The 21,939-nt window shown below is 50.3% G+C and overlaps 1 protein-coding gene across 1 annotated transcript in view; it reads right to left on the bottom strand.

Moving 5' to 3' along the window:
- The window catches only part of galns (galactosamine (N-acetyl)-6-sulfatase), a 67,714-nt gene that overhangs the window by 44,671 nt on the left and 1,104 nt on the right, over positions 1 to 21,939 (bottom strand). The window contains exons 2-10 of the mRNA XM_059993383.1: positions 21,449 to 21,572; positions 19,083 to 19,157; positions 16,078 to 16,180; positions 15,150 to 15,293; positions 10,515 to 10,581; positions 10,031 to 10,158; positions 6,919 to 7,058; positions 4,854 to 4,957; positions 1,526 to 1,662 (exon numbers count right to left, since the gene is read on the bottom strand). Of these exons, the coding sequence (XP_059849366.1) occupies positions 1,526 to 1,662; positions 4,854 to 4,957; positions 6,919 to 7,058; positions 10,031 to 10,158; positions 10,515 to 10,581; positions 15,150 to 15,293; positions 16,078 to 16,180; positions 19,083 to 19,157; positions 21,449 to 21,572 (1,022 nt within the window). The remainder of the gene's footprint in view (positions 1 to 1,525; positions 1,663 to 4,853; positions 4,958 to 6,918; positions 7,059 to 10,030; positions 10,159 to 10,514; positions 10,582 to 15,149; positions 15,294 to 16,077; positions 16,181 to 19,082; positions 19,158 to 21,448; positions 21,573 to 21,939) is intronic.

The following is a 21,939-nucleotide window of genomic DNA, read 5'->3' on the forward strand; positions in this document are numbered from 1 at the left end:
ACCCTTCTTAAATAGTGGAGTAACATTTGCAATTTTCCAGTCATCCGGTACAATGCCAGGATCTATCGATTCCTGAAAGATCATTGTTAATGCCTCTGCAATCTCTTGAGCTACTTCCTTCAGAACCCGAGGGTGCATTCCATCAGGTCCAGGAGATTTATCCACCTTCAGACCATTAAGCTTCCTGAGCACCTTCTCAGTCATAATTTTCACTGCACAAGCTTCACTTCCCTGACACTCCTGAATGTCCGGTATACTGCAGATGTCTTTCACTGTGAAGACTGATGCAAAGTACACATTCAGTTCCTCTGTCATCTCTGTGTCTCTCATTACAATATCTCCAGCATCATTTTCTATTGGTCCTTTATCTAACCTCAACTCCCTTTTACTCTTTATATACTTAAAAATGCTTTTAATATTTTCTTTGATATTAGTCGCCAGCTTTCTTTCATAATTCATCTTTCCCTTCCTAATGACCTTCTTAGTTTCCTTCTGGAAGTTTTTAAAAGTTTCCTAATCCCCTATCTTCCCAGAGGCTTTGGCTTCCTTGTATGCCCTCTCTTTTACTTTTCCTTTGGCTCTGACTTGACTTGTCAGCCACGATAGTGTCCTCCTTCCATTCAAAAATTAATTTTTATTTGGAATATATCTGTCTTGAACTTCCCTCATTTTTCGCAGACACTCCAGCCATTGCTGCTCTGCTGTCCTTCACGCTAGTGTTTCTTTCCAGTCAACCTTGGCCAGTTCCCCTCTCGTGCCATTGTAATTTCTTGTATTCCGCTGAAATACCTACACATTGGAATTTATTTTCTCCTCCTCAAATTTCAAAGTGAACTCAGTCATATTGTGATCACTGTTCCCTAAGGGTTCCTTAACCTTAAGCTCTCTTATCACCTCTGGATCATTGCACAACACCCAATCCAGCACAGCCGATCCCCTAGTGGGCTCAACAACAAGCTGTTCTAAAAAACCATACCTCAGACATTCTACAAATTCTCTCTTGAGGTCCAGTACTGGCCTGGTTTTTCCAATCCACTTTCATGTTAAAATGCCCAACGATTATCATGATATTGCCCTTCTGACACACCTTTTTAAACGCCTGCTGTAATTTGTAATCCACATCCTGGCTGCTGTTTGGAGGCCTGTATACAACTGCCATTAGGGTCCTTTCACACTTGTCATTTCTTAACTCAACCCATAGAAACTCTACACCTTCCGATCCTATGTCATCCCTTTCTAATGATTTGATATTATTTGTTATAAACAGGGCCACACCACCCCCTCTGCCTACTGACCTATCTTTCCAATCACCGTATATCCTTGGACGTTCAGCTCCCATGGCAGCCATCCTTTAACCAGGTTTCAGAGATGACCACAATATACTTTCAAGTTCATCTATTTTATTTCTTATGTTGCATGCATGAATAATGTTCCTTCTCGTTTCTGTCTCTTGACATCTTTCCCCTCCCTCCTCACTGTTTTCTGGAAGGTAACAGCTTTTTTCCCTCAAGTTTGGCTCCATTACCTGTCGATGACCTGATTCTTCAGCAACACAGGAGAAAGATCGATGCCATCCAGCTGCCGGTCTGTGGGTGGTGGGAGCCCAGCAAGGGCTAGGCTGGTGGTGAACAGGTCCATTACTGTGCCCAGCTGGTAACTGACCTGTAACCACAGATCATGGCATCAGTCCGTGTGTCTGTGTGCGCACTACTGCATATGTGTGTGAGTACGTGTTTACCAACTACACGTGTGAGTATATACTGCAAACTACGTGATCTGTGTGCATGTGTATAAAACTGTGAACATGTGTATTTATGCATGTATATGTGTGAATGTTGCATGCTGACTAGTCACTCCTGAATAACAGAGTCGTACAGCCCATCTCACTCTGCTGAACATGGCGCCCACCAATCCAGTTCCATATCTCTCTGTGTCAAATATCTTTTTAAATGTTGTTATTGCACCTGCCCCTGCTTCAGGCAGCTCGTTCCACACTCACACCCAGGGTGTGAAGAAATCTCTCTTTAGCACCCCTTTAAATCTTTTGCCTCTCTCCTTAAACCTGTGACTCTCATTTACAGGTCTCTTTCCTTGGGAAACAAGACTGGGGTGAATTCACCCTATCAGTGCCCTCACAACTTTATAACAGATCGCTTCAGTCTCCTGTGCTCTAAGGATAAAGTCCCAATCTCTCTCTGTAACTCAGTCGCTCAAGCCCTGACAACAGCTTTGTAAATCTTTACAGTTGACTAACAAGGTGACCCAAACTCGCACAATACACTGAAGTGCGACCTCACCACTATCTTGTACACCTGAAACAACATAATAATAACAGGGTTGTTGTGTTGGGAGATTTTAACTTCCCAAGTATCGATTGGCATGACCCTACAGCGAGGGGTTTACATGGGGTGGAGTTTGTTAGGTGTGTTCAAGAAGTTTTCCTGACACAATATGTAGATAAGCCTACAAGAGGAGAGGCTGTACTTGATCTGGTATTGGGAAATGAGCCTGGTCAGGTGTCAGGTCTCCCGGTGGGAGAGCATTTTGGAGAAAGTGATCATAATTCTATCTCCTTTACCATAGCTTTGGAGAGGGATAGGATCAGACAAGTTAGGAAAGCGTTTAATTGGAGTGAGGGGAAATATGAGGCCATCAGGCAAGAACTTGGAGGCATAAATTGGGAACAAATGTCCTCTGGTATACGTATGGAAAAAATGTGGCAAATGTTCAGGGGAGATTTGTGTGGAGTTCTGCATAGGTACGTTCCAATGAGACAGGGAAAGGATGGTAGGGTACAGGAACCATGGTGTACAAATGCTGTTGTAAATCTAGTCAAGAAGAAGTGCTTATGAAAAGTTTTAAAAAAAAAACGAGGTAATGATAGAGATCTAGATTATAAGGCTAGCAGGAAGGAGCTTAAGAAAGAAATTAGGAGAGCCAGAAGGGGCCATGAGAAGGTCTTGGCGAGCAGGATTAAGAAAAACCCCAAGATATTCTGAAAGTATGTAAAGATCAAGAGGATAAGACAAGAGAGAATAGGACCAATCAAGTGTTATGATGGAAAAGTGTGTATGGAACCAGAGGAGGCAGCAGAGGTACTTAGTGAATACTTTGCTTCAGTATTCACTACGGAAAAGGATCTTGGTGATTGTAGTGATGACTTACAGCAGACTGAAAAGCTTGTGCATGTAGATATTTAGGAAGAGGATGTGCTGGAGCGTTTGGAAAGCATCAAGTTAGATAAGTCACTGGAACTGGATGAGATGTATCCCAGGCTACTGTGGGAGGCAAGGGAGGAGAATGCTGAGGCTCTGGCGATGATCTTTGCATCATTAATGGGTTCTGGGGAGGTTCTGGAGGGTTGTGGATGTTGTTCCATTATTCAAGAAAGGGAGTTGAGATAGCCCAGGAAATTATAGACCAGTGAGTCTTACTTCAGTGGTTGGTAAGTTGATGGAGAAGATTTGCTGATGACACAAAGCTTGGAGGTGTTGTGGATAGTATGAAGGGCTGTCAGAGGTTACAGCGGGACACTGATAGGATGCAAAACTGGGCTGAGAAGTGTCAGATGGAGTTTAACCCAGATAAGTGTGAGGTGGTTCATTTTGGTAGGTCAAATATGATGGTAGAATATAGTATTAATGGTAAGACTCTTGGCAGTGTGGAGGATCAGAGGGATCTTGGGGTCTGTGTCTATAGGACGCTCAAAGTTGCTACACAGGTTGACTCTGTGGTTAAGAAAGCATATGGTGCATTGGCTTTCATCAATCGTGCAATTGAGTTTAGGAGCCGAGAGATAATATTGCTGCTATATTGGATCCTGGTCAGACCCCACTTGGAGTACTGTGCTCAGTTCTGGTCGCATCACTACAGGAAGGATGTGGAAACTACAGAAAGGGTGCAGAGGAGATTTAAAAGGATGTTGCCTGGACTGGGGAGCATGCCTTATGAGAATAGGTTGAGTGAACTTGGCCTTTTCTCCTTGGAGTGACGGAGGATGAGGAGTGACCTGATCGAGGTGTATAAGATAATGAGAGGCATTGATAGTGTGGATAGTCAGAGGCATTTTCCCAGGGCTGAAATGAGAGGGCACAGTTTTAAGGTGCTTGGAAGTAGGGACAGAGGAGATGTCAGGGGTTAAGTTTTTTAAGCAGAGAATGGTGAGTGTGGGGAATGGGCTGCTGGTGACGGTGATGGAGGTGGAAACGATAGGGTCTTTTAAGAGACTCCTGGACAGGTACATGGAGCTCAGAAGAATAGGGGGCTACTGGTAACCCTAGGTAATTTCTAAGGTAAGAACATATTTGGCATAGCTTTGGGGGCCGAAAGGCCTGTACAGTGCTGTAGGTTTTCAATGTTTCTATGTCCTAATTCCAATATTCAACATGTGGCTGATGAAGACCAGTGTGCCAAGTGCCTTTTTCACCACCGTCTCTCTGTCATGCTGCTTTTAGGCACTGGCTGGTCATCCCCAGGCCAGGCCAGACACTGGCTGGATTTCAATCTCCCCTCCCTCGGCCACAACAGATTTCCCTGAATCTGCCAATTAATCCTCCCTCAGACAAGTAACAACCACCTTCTCTCCCCATTGATTCACCTCCCTTGACCCTCTGACCTTCTCCTCATTGCCCAACTACAGTCTCTACATGACAGAGTCAATACTCGAATAGACCATCTCTCCTGTCCTGTAAACCCACTACCACACCCTCTCACCCCAGACCGCCACTGCTTCCCCTGCCTTCTTCCCACCCTCCCAATCATCCTCCTATTCCTCCCCCACCGGCACCACCTCCCCTGCCCTCTTTCAACCCACTGTCTCCCAAACGCCAGTCCCCCACCCTGCAGCTGCTCACCTGCCCTGCAGGGATGTGTCCTGGCCACCAGGCGATGGCTGGCTCCCGCATTCCCCCCTCAAATGTTGTCTGTTTTCCACAGAGGAATGGACCATTGCTGCCCCCTGAAACACAGACCGCTCAGAAGCTGTGCTGCCTCCATTACAGCCCCCCTCCCTCCCTACTAGCGTGGCACCGCCTCCCTTTCGGGCCTCTCCCCCCACACTGGCGTGGCACCACGTCCATTCCTGGCCCCTCCCCCCCACACCGGCGTGGCACCGCCTCCCTTTTGGGCCTCTCCCCCCACACTGGCGTGGCACCACGTCCATTCCTGGCCCCTCCCCCCACACCGGCGTGGCACCGCCTCCCTTTCGGGCCTCTCCCCCCACACTGGCGTGGCACCACGTCCATTCCTGGCCCCTCCCCCCACACCGGCATGGCACCGCCTCCCTTTTGGGCCCCTCCCCCCACACTGGCGTGGCACCGCCTCCCTTTCGGGCCTCTCCCCCCACACTGGCGTGGCACCACGTCCATTACCAGCCCCTCCCCCCCACACCGGCGTGGCACCACGTCCATTCCTGGTCCCTCCCCCCACACCAGCATGGCACCGCCTCCCTTTCGGGCCTCTCCCCCCACACTGGCGTGGCACCACGTCCATTCCTGGCCCCTCCCCCCACACCGGCATGGCACCGCCTCCCTTTCGGGCCTCTCCCCCCACACTGGCGCGGCACCACGTCCATTCCTGGCCCCTCCCCCCCACACCGGCATGGCACCGCCTCCCTTTCGGGCCTCTCCCCCCACACTGGCGCGGCACCACGTCCATTCCTGGTCCCTCCCCCCACACTGGCGTGGCACCGCCTCCCTTTCGGGCCTCTCCCCCCACACTGGCGCGGCACCACGTCCATTCCTGGCCCCTCCCCCCACACCGGCATGGCACCGCCTCCCTTTTGGGCCTCTCCCCCCACACTGGCGTGGCACCACGTCCATTCCTGGCCCCTCCCCCCACACCGGCATGGCACCGCCTCCCTTTCGGGCCTCTCCCCCCACACTGGCGCGGCACCACGTCCATTCCTGGCCCCTCCCCCCACACTGGCGCGGCACCACGTCCATTACCGGCCCCTCCCCCCACACTGGCGCGGCACCACGTCCATTCCTGGCCCCTCCCCCCACACTGGCGCGGCACCACGTCCATTCCTGGCCCCTCCCCCCACACTGGCGCGGCACCACGTCCATTCCTGGCCCCTCCCCCCACACCGGCATGGCACCGCCTCCCTTTCGGGCCTCTCCCCCCACACTGGCGCGGCACCACGTCCATTCCTGGCCCCTCCCCCCACACTGGCGCGGCACCACGTCCATTCCTGGCCCCTCCCCCCACACTGGCGCGGCACCACGTCCATTACCGGCCCCTCCCCCCACATTGCTGGCTTTCCAGCCCCACTCTCCCTCACTTACCCCTGTTCCTCTCCCTCCCTACCAACGCTCCTTGTTGCCTATCCCCACCCTCTCCCACACTGTTCTGTCTATGAATTCATTAAGAAGACTGGGGGTTATGAAGGGGAGGGCTTTTTCCAGAGTGCGAGTGAACAGTGGAGAACTCCTCAACTCAGTCTAACTCAGGGATTGAAGAAATGCCAAAGAGTCCATAAGGGGAACAGGAGGAATGCCAGGACTGACGGGCGAAGGAATCACACTCTTCAACGTTTCATACACCTTCAGACCAGTGGGAGGGAGAGGGAAGGGGGCAAGTGGAGAGGTCAGTCAGTGTGGGTGTGTGGGGGGTGAGTCCTGGTGTCCCATACTGACCAGCTGACAGGGAGGGTGGGATGGGTACAGGTGGGAAGGGAAGAGCAGGGGCAGGAACAGACAGAGAAGGGCGGTGGGGGAGACTTTCTGACTTCCCACACTGGCTGCTGCTGACCAGCTGATGAGAGAATAGGGAAGGACAGAAGGTGAGGGTTGGGCAGAATCAGGGAGTAAAGCCTCTGATATCCCACTCGATACTGCTGACCAGCTGATGGGAGAGTGGGGAGGGGAGGGGAGCCTCTCTCTGCTGTATCACACTGGCTGCTACTGACCACGAACGCACCTTGTTTGGGGGCAGAGATGAGAGCGGCCCCGTTGTCCGATGTGAAGAACACGAAGGTATTGTTGGCGACTCCCTGTGTGTACAGCTCCTGCAGAAGTTTCCCGATGCTGTCATCAATCTCACGCACTGCATCACCATACCTGATCAAGTCCATGCACAGCATTAGGTACAACACCTATATATGGCCACACTCCCACCTCACCCGAGCCTGCAACACCACCACTAAAGCACCAACCCTCATGAGGTGGCAGCCAGCCCTCCCTACGTGTTTAGGGGTACCTGGCCACCCTGCATCGTAGATTTTACAGCACAGAAACAGGGCATCTTCCATACTGACCACAACGTTTACCTTCAGCAAATCCACTTGCCTGCATTAGGTGGTGTTCCTCTCTGCCTTTTTTATCCAAACACTTGTCCAAGTGTATCTGGCCACAGAGAACAGGCCCTTCGGTCCACCCAGGTCCTACTGACCCATTCAAATCAATCCTACCTTAGACTCATTTACGCCGCCTCATTTTATGATATGTGACAATGATGATAAACCTGATCTGAGATTAGAGGGTGTATGTGTTATAACGAGAGGCTGGACACACTTGGGTTGCTTTCCCTGCAACAGCGGAGGCTGAGGGGAGTCTGATAATTTTATAAGATTTTGAGAGGCATAGGTAGAGTAAACAGACATTATCTTTCTTTCTCCCAGGGTTGAAATGTCTAACACCAGAGACCATGCATTTAAGGTGAAAGGGAAGATTTTTAAGGAAATGTGAGGAGCATTTATTTTAACACAGAGAGGTGGGGGTCAAGGCAGGAACATTAGAGACTTGTAGATTCGCACATTAACATGAGGAAAATGAAAGGGTATGGACATTATGTAGGCAGAAGAGATTAATACAGTTAGCAATTAGAAATGTAGAAAACCTACAGCACAGTAATAGGATTAGGCCGAGCCAGCATGGACTTACCAAGGGCAAATCATGCTTGACTAATCTGTTGGGAGTTTTTTGAGGGTGTAACAAGGATGTTAGATGAGGGTAAGCCAATGCATGTTGTGTACCTAGATTTTCAGAAGGCATTCGATAAGGTGCCACATAGGAGATTGGTGAGTAAAATCAGAGCTCATGGCATTGGGGGCAGGGTTTCAACATGGATAGAAAACTGGTTGGCAGATAGAAAGCAAAGGGTAGCAGTGAATGGGTGTTTCTCGGACCAGCTGGAGGTGACTAGTGGGGTACCACAGGGCTCTGTATTGGGACCACAGCTCTTTACGATTTATGTCAACGATTTAGATGAGGGCATTGAAAACTATATCAGCAAGTTTGCTGACGATACTAAACTGGGTGGCAGTGTGACATGCGAAGAGGACGTTAGGAGAATACAGGGAGACTTGGATAGGCTGGGTGAGTGGGCAGATACTTGGCAGATGTCATTCAATGTGAATAAATGTGAAGTTATCCACTTTGGAAGCAGGAACAAGAGGGCAGAGTATTGTCTGAACGGTGTAGAGTTAGGTAAGGGAGAAATGCAAAGAGACCTAGGAGTCCTAGTTCATCAGTCAATGAAGGTGAATGAGCAAGTGCAACAGGCAGTGAAGAGGGCAAATGGATTGTTGGCCTTTGTTACAAGGGGAATTGAGTACAAGAGCAAGGATGTCCTTTTGCATATGTACAGGGCCCTGGTGAGACCACACCTGGAATACTGTGTACAGTTTTGGTCTCCAGGTTTAAGGAAGGACATTCTGGCAATTGAGGAAGTGCAGCGTAGATTCACTAGGTTGATTCCTGGGATGGCAGGGCTGTCTTACGCAGAGAGATTGGAGAGATTGGGCTTGTACACGCTGGAATTGAGGAGATTGAGAGGGGATCTGATTGAAACGTTTAAGATAATTAAAGGATTTGATAGGATTGAGGCAGGAAATATGTTCCAGATGTTGGGAGAGTCCAGTACCAGAGGGCATGGATTGAGAATAAGAGGTCAGTTATTTAAAACAGAGTTAAGGAAGAGCTTCTTCTCCCAGAGAGTTGTGGAGGTGTGGAATGCACTGCCACGGAAGACAGTGGAGGCCAATTCTCTGGATGCTTTCAAGAAGGAGCTAGATAGATATCTGATGGATAGGGGAATCAAGGGATATGGGGACAAGGCAGGGACTGGGTATTGATAGTGAATGATCAGCCATGATCTCAGAATGGCGGTGCAGACTCGAAGGGCCGAATGGTCTACTTCTGCACCTATTGTCTATTGTCTAATACAGGCCCTTCGGCCCACAAAGCTATGCTGAACATGGCATTACCTGAGAAATTACCTAGGGTTACCATTAGCCCTCTAGTTTTCTAAGCTCTATGTACCTATCCAGGAGACTCTTAGAAGACCCCATCGTATCCGCCTCCACCACCATCACCAGCAGCCCATTCCACTCACTCACCACTCTCTGTGTAAAAAAACTTACCCCTGACATCTCCCCTGTACCTATTTCCAAGGCACCTTAAAACTGTGTCCTCGTGTTAGCCATTTCATCTCTGGGTAAAAGCTTCTGAGTATCCACACAATCAATGCCTCTCATCGTCTTATACACCTCGATCAGGTCACCTCTCATCCTCCGTCGCTCCAAGGAGAAAAGGCCGAGTTCACTCAACCTATTCTCATAAGGCATGCTCCCCAATCCAGGCAACATCCTTGTAAATCTCCTCTGCACCCTTTCTATGGTTTCCACATCCTTCCTGTAGTGATGCGACCAGAAATGAGCACAGTACTCCAAGTGGGGTCAGACCAGGGTCCTACATAGCTGCAACATTACCTCTTGGCTCCTAAACTCAATCCCACAGTTGATAAAGGTTAATTCACCATTTGCCTTCTTAACCACAGTCAACCTGTGCATCAGCCTTGAGTGTCCTGTGGACTCGGACCCCAAGATCCCTCTGATCCTCCACACTGCTAAGAGTCTTACCATTAATACTATATTCTGCCATCATATTTGACCTACCAAAATGAACTTATCTGGGTTGAACTCCATCTTCCATTTTGATTACATTGTGGACTGAGGAGCCTGTTCTTGTGCTGTACTGGCCTATGTTCTGTTTTCTATGTTAGTGATAATCAACCTGATTTGGATACTTACAAGCCTCTCTTACTCGTTCCCAGATATGCCTTCGATGCATAGACAGGAGCGTGCGTGGCGTCAGCAGCCCAGTAGAGAAAGAAACGTTTGCGTTGTGCAACTTGTCTCTGGATAAACTCAATCCCCACCTGCAGCCAAACATCATCAGAGAATTATAAATCAGCCGTCATTGAATAGTAGAGCAGACTCGATGTGCTGAATGGCCTAATTCTGCTCCAACGTCTTGCGGTCTAAAATTGCTCAGCTCAGACCTGGCCTCGTGTTCTGCCTCTGGTCTGGGAGCCTGACTGGCCAGCAGCACAGGCAGCAGACTTGCTTCACAAACATCCTCTCTACCGGAGAGACGAAACACGACAGGGAAACTTGATGTAATGAGAGTGCGATGTCGTGGAGAAGGGGAAGGGGAGGTGTTGGAGTGATTCGGAGAGAGGGTTATGACTACAGGTAAGACGGGGTCTGGGTGGACATTGAGGTGTGACATTACCTTAAGGTATATCTGGGTGAGGTTGGACTCCCCAGTTGCTCGGTCAATCGGGAACTCTTCATAATACCTGTGGTATGAATACAACAAACCATCGCTGCCACAAGCTTAACTATCCGCCCCTGAACCCATCCAACTGAACACAGTCACACAGAATACCACCGTTACCTACCCCCCCACCCCCAACCCCATCACAGAGAACACCACCGGAACATACCCCTGAATCCACAACACTGAACCCCAGCTGTAACTCCCCCCAAACCCCATCACACCGAATCCCAGCTATAACTCCCCCCAAACCCCATCACACTGAACCCCAGCTGTAACTCCCCCCAAACACCATCACACTGAACCCCAGCTGTAACTCCCCCGAACCCCATCACACTGAACCCCAGCTGTAACTCCCCCGAACCCCATCACACTGAACCCCAGCTGTAACTCCCCCCGAACCCCATCACACTGAACCCCAGCTGTAACTCCCCCGAACCCCATCACACTGAACCCCAGCTGTAACTCCCCCCGAACCCCATCACACTGAACCCCAGCTGTAACTCCCCCGAACCCCATCACACTGAACCCCAGCTGTAACTCCCCCCGAACCCCATCACACTGAACCCCAGCTGTAACTCCCCCGAACCCCATCACACTGAACCCCAGCTGTAACTCCCCCCGAACCCCATCACACTGAACCCCAGCTGTAACTCCCCCCGAACCCCATTACACTGAACCCCAGCTGTAACTCCCCCCGAACCCCATCACACTGAACCCCAGCTGTAACTCCCCCGAACCCCATCACACTGAACCCCAGCTGTAACTCCCCCCGAACCCCATCACACTGAACCCCAGATTGTAACTCCCCACAAACCCCATTACGACGAACACCAGCTGTAACTCCCCCTGAACCCCATTACACTGAACCCCAGCTGTAACTCCCCCGAACCCCATCACACTGAACCCCAGCTGTAACTCCCCCCGAACCCCATCACACTGAACCCCAGCTGTAACTCCCCACAAACCCCATTACGACGAACACCAGCTGTAACTCCCCCTGAACCCCATTACACTGAACCCCAGCTGTAACTCCCCCCGAACCCCATTACACTGAACCCCAGCTGTAACTCCCCCCGAACCCCATCACACTGAACCCCAGCTGTAACTCCCCCGAACCCCATCACACTGAACCCCAGCTGTAACTCCCCCCGAACCCCATCACACTGAACCCCAGCTGTAACTCCCCCCGAACCCCATCACACTGAACCCCAGCTGTAACTCCCCCCGAACCCCATCACACTGAACCCCAGCTGTAACTCCCCCCGAACCCCATCACACTGAACCCCAGCTGTAACTCACCCCACACCCCATTACACTGAACCCCAGCTGTAACTCCCCACAAACCCCATTACGACGAACACCAGCTGTAACTCCCCCTGAACCCCATTACACTGAACCCCAGCTGTAACTCCCCCCGAACCCCATCACACTGAACCCCAGCTGTAACCCCCCGAACCCCATCACACTGAACCCCAGCTGTAACTCCCCCGAACCCCATCACACTGAACCCCAGCTGTAACTCCCCCCGAACCCCATTACACTGAACCCCAGCTGTAACTCCCCCGAACCCCATCACACCGAACCCCGGCTGTAACTCCCCCCGAACCCCATCACACTGAACCCCAGCTGTAACTCCCCCCGAACCCCATCACACCGAACCCCGGCTGTAACTCCCCCCGAACCCCATTACACTGAACCCCAGCTGTAACTCCCCCGAACCCCATCACACCGAACCCCGGCTGTAACTCCCCCCGAACCCCATCACACTGAACCCCGGCTGTAACTCCCCCCGAACCCCATCACACTGAACCCCAGCTGTAACTCCCCCCGAACCCCATCACACTGAACCCCAGCTGTAACTCCCCCCGAACCCCATCACACTGAACCCCACCTGTAACTCACCCCACACCCCATTACACTGAACCCCAGCTGTAACTCCCCACAAACCCCATTACGACGAACACCAGCTGTAACTCCCCCTGAACCCCATTACACTGAACCCCAGCTGTAACTCCCCCCGAACCCCATCACACTGAACCCCAGCTGTAACCCCCCGAACCCCATCACACTGAACCCCAGCTGTAACTCCCCCGAACCCCATCACACCGAACCCCAGCTGTAACTCCCCCCGAACCCCATCACACTGAACCCCAGCTGTAACTCCCCTAAACCCCATCACACTGAACCCCAGCTGTAACTCCCCCGAACCCCATCACACCGAACCCCAGCTGTAACTCCCCCCGAACCCCATCACACTGAACCCCAGCTGTAACTCCCCCCGAACCCCATCACACTGAACCCCAGCTGTAACTCCCCTAAACCCCATCACACTGAACCCCAGCTGTAACTCCCCCAAACCCCATCACACTGAACCCCAGCTGTAACTCCCCCGAACCCCATCACACCGAACCCCGGCTGTAACTCCCCCCGAACCCCATCACACTGAACCCCAGCTGTAACTCCCCCCGAACCCCATCACACTGAACCCCAGCTGTAACTCCCCCGAACCCCATCACACTGAACCCCAGCTGTAACTCCCCCGAACCCCATCACACTGAACCCCAGCTGTAACTCCCCCCGAACCCCATCACACTGAACCCCAGCTGTAACTCCCCCCGAACCCCATCACACTGAACCCCAGCTGTAACTCCCCCGAACCCCATCACACTGAACCCCAGCTGTAACTCCCCCCGAACCCCATCACACTGAACCCCAGCTGTAACTCCCCCGAACCCCATCACACTGAACCCCAGCTGTAACTCCCCACAAACCCCATCACACTGAACCCCAGCTGTAACTCCCCCGAACCCCATCACACTGAACCCCAGCTGTAACTCCCCCCGAACCCCATCACACTGAACCCCAGCTGTAACTCCCCTAAACCCCATCACACTGAACCCCAGCTGTAACTCCCCCGAACCCCATCACACTGAACCCCAGCTGTAACTCCCCCCGAACCCCATCACACTGAACCCCAGCTGTAACTCCCCCCGAACCCCATCACACTGAACCCCAGCTGTAACTCCCCCCGAACCCCATCACACTGAACCTCAGCTGTAACTCCCCCAAACCCCATCACACTGAACCCCAGCTGTAACTCCCCCGAACCCCATCACACTGAACCCCAGCTGTAACTCCCCCCGAACCCCATCACACTGAACCCCAGCTGTAACTCCCCCGAACCCCATCACACTGAACCCCAGCTGTAACTCCCCCCGAACCCCATCACACTGAACCCCAGCTGTAACTCCCCCGAACCCCATCACACCGAACCCCGGCTGTAACTCCCCCCGAACCCCATCACACTGAACCCCAGCTGTAACTCCCCCCGAACCCCATCACACTGAACCCCAGCTGTAACTCCCCTAAACCCCATCACACTGAACCCCAGCTGTAACTCCCCCGAACCCCATCACACTGAACCCCAGCTGTAACTCCCCCGAACCCCATCACACTGAACCCCAGCTGTAACTCCCCCCGAACCCCATCACACCGAAACCCAGCTGTAACTCCCCCCGAACCCCATCACACTGAACCCCAGCTGTAACTCCCCCGAACCCCATCACACTGAACCCCAGCTGTAACTCCCCCCGAACCCCATCACACTGAACCCCAGCTGTAACTCCCCCCGAACCCCATCACACCGAAACCCAGCTGTAACTCCCCCGAACCCCATCACACTGAACCCCAGCTGTAACTCCCCCCGAACCCCATCACACTGAACCCCAGCTGTAACTCCCCCGAACCCCATCACACCGAACCCCGGCTGTAACTCCCCCCGAACCCCATCACACTGAACCCCAGCTGTAACTCCCCCCGAACCCCATCACACTGAACCCCAGCTGTAACTCCCCTAAACCCCATCACACTGAACCCCAGCTGTAACTCCCCCGAACCCCATCACACTGAACCCCAGCTGTAACTCCCCCGAACCCCATCACACTGAACCCCAGCTGTAACTCCCCCCGAACCCCATCACACCGAAACCCAGCTGTAACTCCCCCCGAACCCCATCACACTGAACCCCAGCTGTAACTCCCCCCGAACCCCATCACACCGAAACCCAGCTGTAACTCCCCCGAACCCCATCACACTGAACCCCAGCTGTAACTCCCCCCGAACCCCATCACACTGAACCCCAGCTGTAACTCCCCCGAACCCCATCACACAGAACCCCAGCTGTAACTCCCCCCGAAACCCATCACACTGAACCCCAGCTGTAACTCCCCCCGAACCCCATCACACTGAACCCCAGCTGTAACTCCCCCCGAACTCCATCACACTGAACCCCAGCTGTAACTCCCCCCGAACTCCATCACACTGAACCCCAGCTGTAACTCCCCCTGAACCCCATCACACTGAACCCCAGCTGTAACTCCCCCCGAACCCCATCACACCGAACCCCACTAGCAAAGCCTTGGAAATCTTGGTGAACGGGTTTGCAAAGCACGGCTGGGTGTTCTCACCTCTGAGTGCCCACACTCACGGAGCCACAGTCAGAGTGATTCCATTGTTAATGAGAACTGTGGATGCTTCCTTGCACCTTGATCAAAAGTACCCCCAGCCTACACTTCAGCCACACATTACCTGCCCACCATCTCGGAATTGTTGTAGACAGGAATGTTGGGTTTATCCTTGTTGTTGTATGGCCCGAAGTGGCAGTTTGGTGCTCCAAACCATTCATCAAAGCCGTGTCTGAGAGGATGGAACTGGGCTCGATGCCCCAGGTGCCTGGGGAGACAGGAAAGCAGGTCCTCACAAGGTGGACTATAACAATGCTGACTTAACCCCGTTCAAAGGAGATGTGAGGGGCAAGCTTTCTTTTACACAGAGCCTGGATTGCTGGTGGAGGCAGAGACTTCAGAGATTCTTAAGAGAAGTTTAGAGGACACATGAATGTGAGGAAAACGGAAGAATGTGGACATTTGATTACTAGTTTAACTGGTTCAGTGCAACATTGCGGGGCAAATGGCATGTTCCAGAGATGTACTGTGCTATGTTCTATGTAACAGACCTCATATTCTATCAATTCTGGCCATGACAGTGCAGTGGGCAAAGTGCATGAACTCTATTAACAGCAGCAAAATCTTTTAGGACTTCACTATCTAGTTCTCAGCTTCACAAATACATAGTCCAGATAGGACCGGCTCGAAGGGAGGATTATGTCAGCTACTGAATGGAAAACAGATTGCGGCATCTGTGGTTCTTCAGGGAAGGTGATGCGCCCTGGAGTGGGTGGGATGAAGACTGAGCATATCTGTGCAGGGATGGGAGAGTGTGGGCTGTTCCCCAGGGACAGAGCAAGAGGGAGACTTCACAGATGTGTAGTGTTTAAAATATACAAGGCATTTGGACAGGAATATGGAGTGGAAAGATTTTAGGGATATAAGACAACAGGATTAGCTGATGGATGCATTAAATTGAAGGGCATGTTTCTTACTGTGGAACTCTAAGAATCCCTGTCATTATACACTGTTCACGTTGTACATATCTGTGAAGATTGAAGTTAACCTACCATTTCCCAACAATTTTGCTGGAATATCCTGCCTTTTTCAGGAGTTCTGGCAACAGAATTTCTGAACCAGGGATTCCTCCCACGATTTCCTGAGGTGTGTATCCTGTGGAGACAGAGACTATGGTATCACTGTAAAGAGAAACAGGCACACTAAGAGTGAACACATTCATTTACTCAGCCCCAGTCCTCTGATCTGTTCCCCCACTGCCATCAGGTGTGCGTTCACACTTTGACTTGCACACTTATTCCACAACAACAAATCCTGCTAACATTGCATCTCCAAAAAACCAAATATCCCACAAGAACATTCAAAGGTCAGCCACCAGAGTAAAGTTTCGTCATGGAAAAATATAGACCAAGAGCTAATAGCACCAATAAGATTGAAGGACTTTCTCTTTATAGGTATGTCTACCAAAAAAAGTGATTTGTTTACGGTCCGATTTTAACCCATATGCAACAAGTGTTTAGAGCAGCAGAAAAATTCCTAAAATTTTAAAGCGTATGGTGCAAATCTTCTCCATTATGGAACAATAATCATTTTCTATCTGGGGGGAAACCATTCACTAACAGAACCTGGGAGGGTAAAAGTATTACTACTCTTCAAGATATCAATGGGGCAAGTACTATCCTTAGCTTTCAAGAACTGGTATCTCGAAATAATATTGATAAACACTCTCTTTTCTTCTACTTTAGAGTAAGATCAGCTTGTAAAGCCTACGGGGTTCCCTGGGGGTCAGATTTAAAGCTACATCCCATTTTAAGTTGGATACAGAGTGCTCCAAGACATATATTGTCATATATCTAAGATAAATTAAACTCCCAGAATTATAGGAATGAAAGCCTGGGATAGGGACCTATCTGGATTGGGACAAGACTTAGACTGGGATGTGATTTGGGATAATGCTGCTGGTGCTTCGAAAAACCCAAATCATCAGTATATACACTTGAAATTTTGTCATAGAGCATATCTAGCACAGAGAATTAGACATTAGATGGGACTGGTTCCTGACCCATACTGTTCATTTTGCCCCCACAGAATTGTTGGCTCTTTTTTACATGTTGTATGGGAATGTCCAGGGGTTTTTGGTTTGTGGTGGAAGGTCATCAGTATGTACTCTTACAGAACTAACGGGGGCACAATTACCAATGGACCCCGCTGTACATCTTCTAAATGATAACTCCCACCTTCCCTTACGGAAAAAAATGCAAAATCTGGCTGGAAGGCCTGACTGCAGCTAAGAAGATTGTCGTCCAGCGTTGGAAACCTCCTCATGATATTTCAAGTACTCACTGGCTTCAGAGCTTTTCGGACATTTCTTAGCTGGAATTATCATCAGCAAGAATAAATGATGCACGACAATCTTAATGTGTTTGCAATGTAATGCAATTTTGATATCTAACTTAAAAGATCTCCTGTTAAAATAGGAATGCTCTGTCTGTGCATGCACTACTATTCAGTAGGTTGGTGGGGGGGGGGAGAGAGAGGGGTGGGGGGGGAGAGAGAGGGGTGGGGGGGGAGAGAGAGGGGTGGAGGTGGGAGGGATGAGGGTTGTGGGGGTCACTGGGTTAAACAGTCAAAATGTAATCAGCAACTGGTTGTATTGAGTGTAATTTGTTAGAGTTGCAATAAAAATTGGTGATTAAAAAAAGGTCAGCCACAGGAAGAGGTAACAGGTAGCCACCAAAAATCTTGGTCACAGGAGGTTTCAAGATAGATCGTGAGGAAAAGACTCTGTTTATTATTAACACAAGATAAAAGAGTGGTCGGCAAGGATCCCTGTGAGGGCAGTGGGGAGGTGAAGGCTGGGGAGTAAAGTTAGACCATAGAACAACTCAGAAAAATACAGGCCGTTCGGTCCATGTTATTGTGCCGACTTTTGAACTTACTCCGAAATCAATCTAGTTCTCCATTTTTATTGTATCTTTGTTCCTTTCTAAGAGTATCTTAAGTTCTCCTAGTGTATCAACCCCAACCACCAGCTCTGGCAGTGTGGGCAGCCATGTGTTAAAAACGTTACCTCTGACACCCCCCTATGAGCACACAGGAAGGAATGTACAAATTTGTTTACAGAGGATGCTGGAATTGAACTCTCAACTTCGATGCCCTGAGCTCTAATAGTTTGGCACTAACCACTATGCTACCGTAACATCCTTCTTATCAACTGAAGCACATTTTTGTTGTACCTGGACTGGAACATCACAGTCTTCAGCATTTCCATGTGTTTGTGTCAGGCTCCACACACAGTAATGCTGGAGGGACTGAGCTGGTCAGTCAGCTGCTAATTAGCCAACCTTCTACCCTGGAAATGGTTACCTTCCATTCCTACTCCTGCTTGAAAGCATTAAATGCTCCTCCCCAGCTTTGATGAAAAGACAAGACTACATAGCCTACACCTCTGCAGATATGTCTCCTTGAATCCTAAGACTCAGGCCTCCAGATCGAGGGGATTTGTCAACCTCAGGTCCTGTTATTTTGACCAGTAGGGGCTGCTTTGTAATGTAGGCCCTCACTCCCATACCCCCTCAGTTACCTACCCTGTCTCACATACTGTTAATGTCTTCTGCCATTTCTGAACTCCGCAGTGTTGGCTTTCACCCAAAAACCTTGCTTGTATGTCCATGTTCACACTTACCTGATCTTCCTGGTCTGCACTTCATCACTTCCTACCTTCCTTTGGCCTGAACTTCACTCACCTCGTCACTGACACAAGCCTCTCCCTCAATCTAACGGCATCTCTTACGGGCTGTAGACAGTATCACTTTCCCCTCTGAGCTCCCTCCTCCTCAGCACTAACCCTCTGTCTCACATTCCCCCTTCCCCTGATACTGATTGTTTCACGGAGCAGTTACCCCCTTCCTCGGCCGTCCTGTGCCTGGCTTCACCCCCACTGGTGCTGACTGTTTTACAGATTAGTCACTACCGTCACCACCAACCCCCACCCGGTGCTGACGGTTCCACAAAACACTTAGCCCCTCCCTCACCCACCGCTGGGGGCTGCCCTCACCATTGCGGGCGTGAGCGTTGGTTGTGTAGAAACCATTCCTGACAGGAAGGCGGCCAGTTAGCAGTGCTGCGCGGGCTGCAGGAGAGGAAACTAATGTCATTAACTATGTCAATATTCAGTGTACAACACTCAAAATGAAACTCAATGAACTAAATATTCTACTCCTATGTTCAATCAACTAATCTCTGCAGCTGAGTACCATTCAAACAGTCCACACTGACACACCCAGACCCTATCCTGTCACTCCACAATGGTGTCACTTGCCTACATAACCATAACATCATCACTCATAAACACCCTCTTCACAGTCACTCCAACACAACCCAAAATCATCACTCCCACACAGTCACTTCCAAACACACTTTGTACTGTCTCCCTAACACACCTCAATTTCATCACTCCCCACACTGCTACTCCCTGTCACGCCTCAATACCATCACTCCCACACTGTCATTCCCAAACACACACTACACAGTCGCTCCTTGACATACCACAATGCTGTCATTCCCCACACCGTCACCCCCAAACACACTCTAGACTGTCACTTCCCAAGAAATCACAATACCGTCACTCCCGACAGTGTCACTCTTGTGACATACCCCAAAACCATCACTCCCACACTGTCACTCCCAAACACACTCTGACAGTCACTCCTCAACATAACCCAATAACAAAACTCCCAAACACATTCTGCACAGATGCTCCCCAACATACCCCAAAATCATCACTCCCCATGCTGTCACTCCCAAACACACACTGCACCGTCACTCCCCAACATAAACCAATATCATCACTTCCACACTGTCACTACCACACTCTGCACTTTCACTCCCCAACATACCCCAATACCATCTCTCCCCACACTGTCACTCCCTAACACACTCAGCAGTGTCTCCCCGACACACTCCCCACACCGTCACTCCCAAAAGCACTCTGTGCTATCTCCCTGATAGACCCCAACACCATCACTGCCCACACTGTCACTCCCAAACATGCTCTGCACAGTCGCTCCCTGACATAACCCTGAATTTTATGACACAAAGGTTGGGAATGTTGTGGATAGTGTGGAGGGCTGTCGGAGGTTACAGCGTGACATTGATAGGATACAAAACTGGGCTGAGAAGTGGCAGATGGAGTTCAACCCAGATAAATGTGAAGTGGTTCATTTTGGTAGGTCAAATATGATGGCAGAATATAATATTAATGGTAAGACTCTTGGTAGTGTGGAGGATCAGAGGGATCTTGGGGTCCGAGTCCATAGGACACTCAAAGCTGCTGCACAGGTTGACTGTGGTTAAGAAGGGGTATGGTATATTGGCCTTCATCAATTGTGGAATTGAATTTAGGAGCTGACAGGTAATGTTACAGCTCTACAGGACCCTGGTCAGACCCCACTTGGAGTACTGTGCTCAATTCTGGTCACCTCACTACAGGAAGGATGTGGAAACTATAGAGAGGGTGCAGAGGAGATTTACAAGTATGTTTCCTAGATTGGGGAGCATGCCTTACAAGGAAAGGTTGAACGAACTTGGCCTTTTCTCCTTGGAGCGACAGAAGATGAGAGTTGACCTGATAGAGGGGTATAAGATGATGAGAGGCATTGATCATGTGGATAGTCAGAGGTTTTTTCCCCAGAGCTGAAATAGCTAACACGAGAGGGCACAATTTTAAGGTGTTTGGAAGTAGGTACAGAGGGGATGTCAGGGGTAAATTTTTTTACACAGAGGGTGCTGAGTGTGTGGAATGGGCTGCCGGTGGTGGTGTTGGAGGCGGATACGATAGGGTCTTTTAAGAGACTCTTGGATAGGTACATGGAGCTTAGAAAAATAGAGGGCTATGGGTAACCTTAGGTAATTTCTAAAGCAAGTACATGTTCGGCACAGCACTGTGGGCTGAAGGGCCGGAATTGTGATGTAGGTTTTCTATGTAACCCAATAGCATATCACTCCCAAACACACACTGCACAGCTGGTTTCTGTCACTCTCTGCATCACCAGTCCCTGAAATACTCTAATACTGTCACTTACAAAACCATCACTCATACATTCTGCAATGACACTGCACAACAGCATGAGTCAATACTCCGCGATACAGTCACTCTCTGAAATACCCCCAATACCATCAATCCCCGTGTTGGTTCTCCACATCACTCTCGATTGAGGGGGTATCAGAACACTGCACACCCAACATGAACCACACTGGCTGCTTTATCCCCAAAACCAATCCACTTCCCTCCACGGTGTTTCAACGTACACAGACAGGAGGCCAACACTGATGAGAATGCAGGCGAGAAACTGCCCTGCCCCAGCACAAGGAACCCATAGCGGTGATCAGAGAAAGTCTCATTCGAAATGCTGTGCCACTTACACGGGGAGCAGAGTGGGTTGCCAGCGTAGAAGTTTGAGAACAGCATTCCCTCAGTGGCCATTCTGTCCAAGTTCGGAGTCTCTCTTGAAGGTTCTCCATTGACACCGAGATCGCCCCATCCCATCTGCAGGAAGTGCCGGGGTGTAGGCAGCAGCCCAGCCCAAGAGGATGGAGTGGGAAGAGGGATAAACAGGAGTAGGGGAAACAACAAGGGAGAGGGAAGTCAAATCCTGGTAGGACATATAGAGTAAATAGCAGGATCTATGGAGTGATGATAGACTAAGAGAAGTCCTTCACAATGGCGGCATAGATGCACAAGATAGTGAAACGGCATTTGGTATGCTTGCCTCAAGAGATCATTGGCAGCTCAGCTATGCTCTCTCAATCAAAAAAAAAATCGGAAACTCATCAAACTCCATTTTAAATCCAGAATCCTAATCAGAATCAGATTCAATATCACTGGCACATGTCCTGAAATTTGTTGTTTTGCA

The sequence above is a fragment of the Hypanus sabinus genome, chromosome 17 (assembly GCF_030144855.1).
Source record: "Hypanus sabinus isolate sHypSab1 chromosome 17, sHypSab1.hap1, whole genome shotgun sequence".
Lineage (NCBI taxonomy): Eukaryota > Metazoa > Chordata > Chondrichthyes > Myliobatiformes > Dasyatidae > Hypanus > Hypanus sabinus.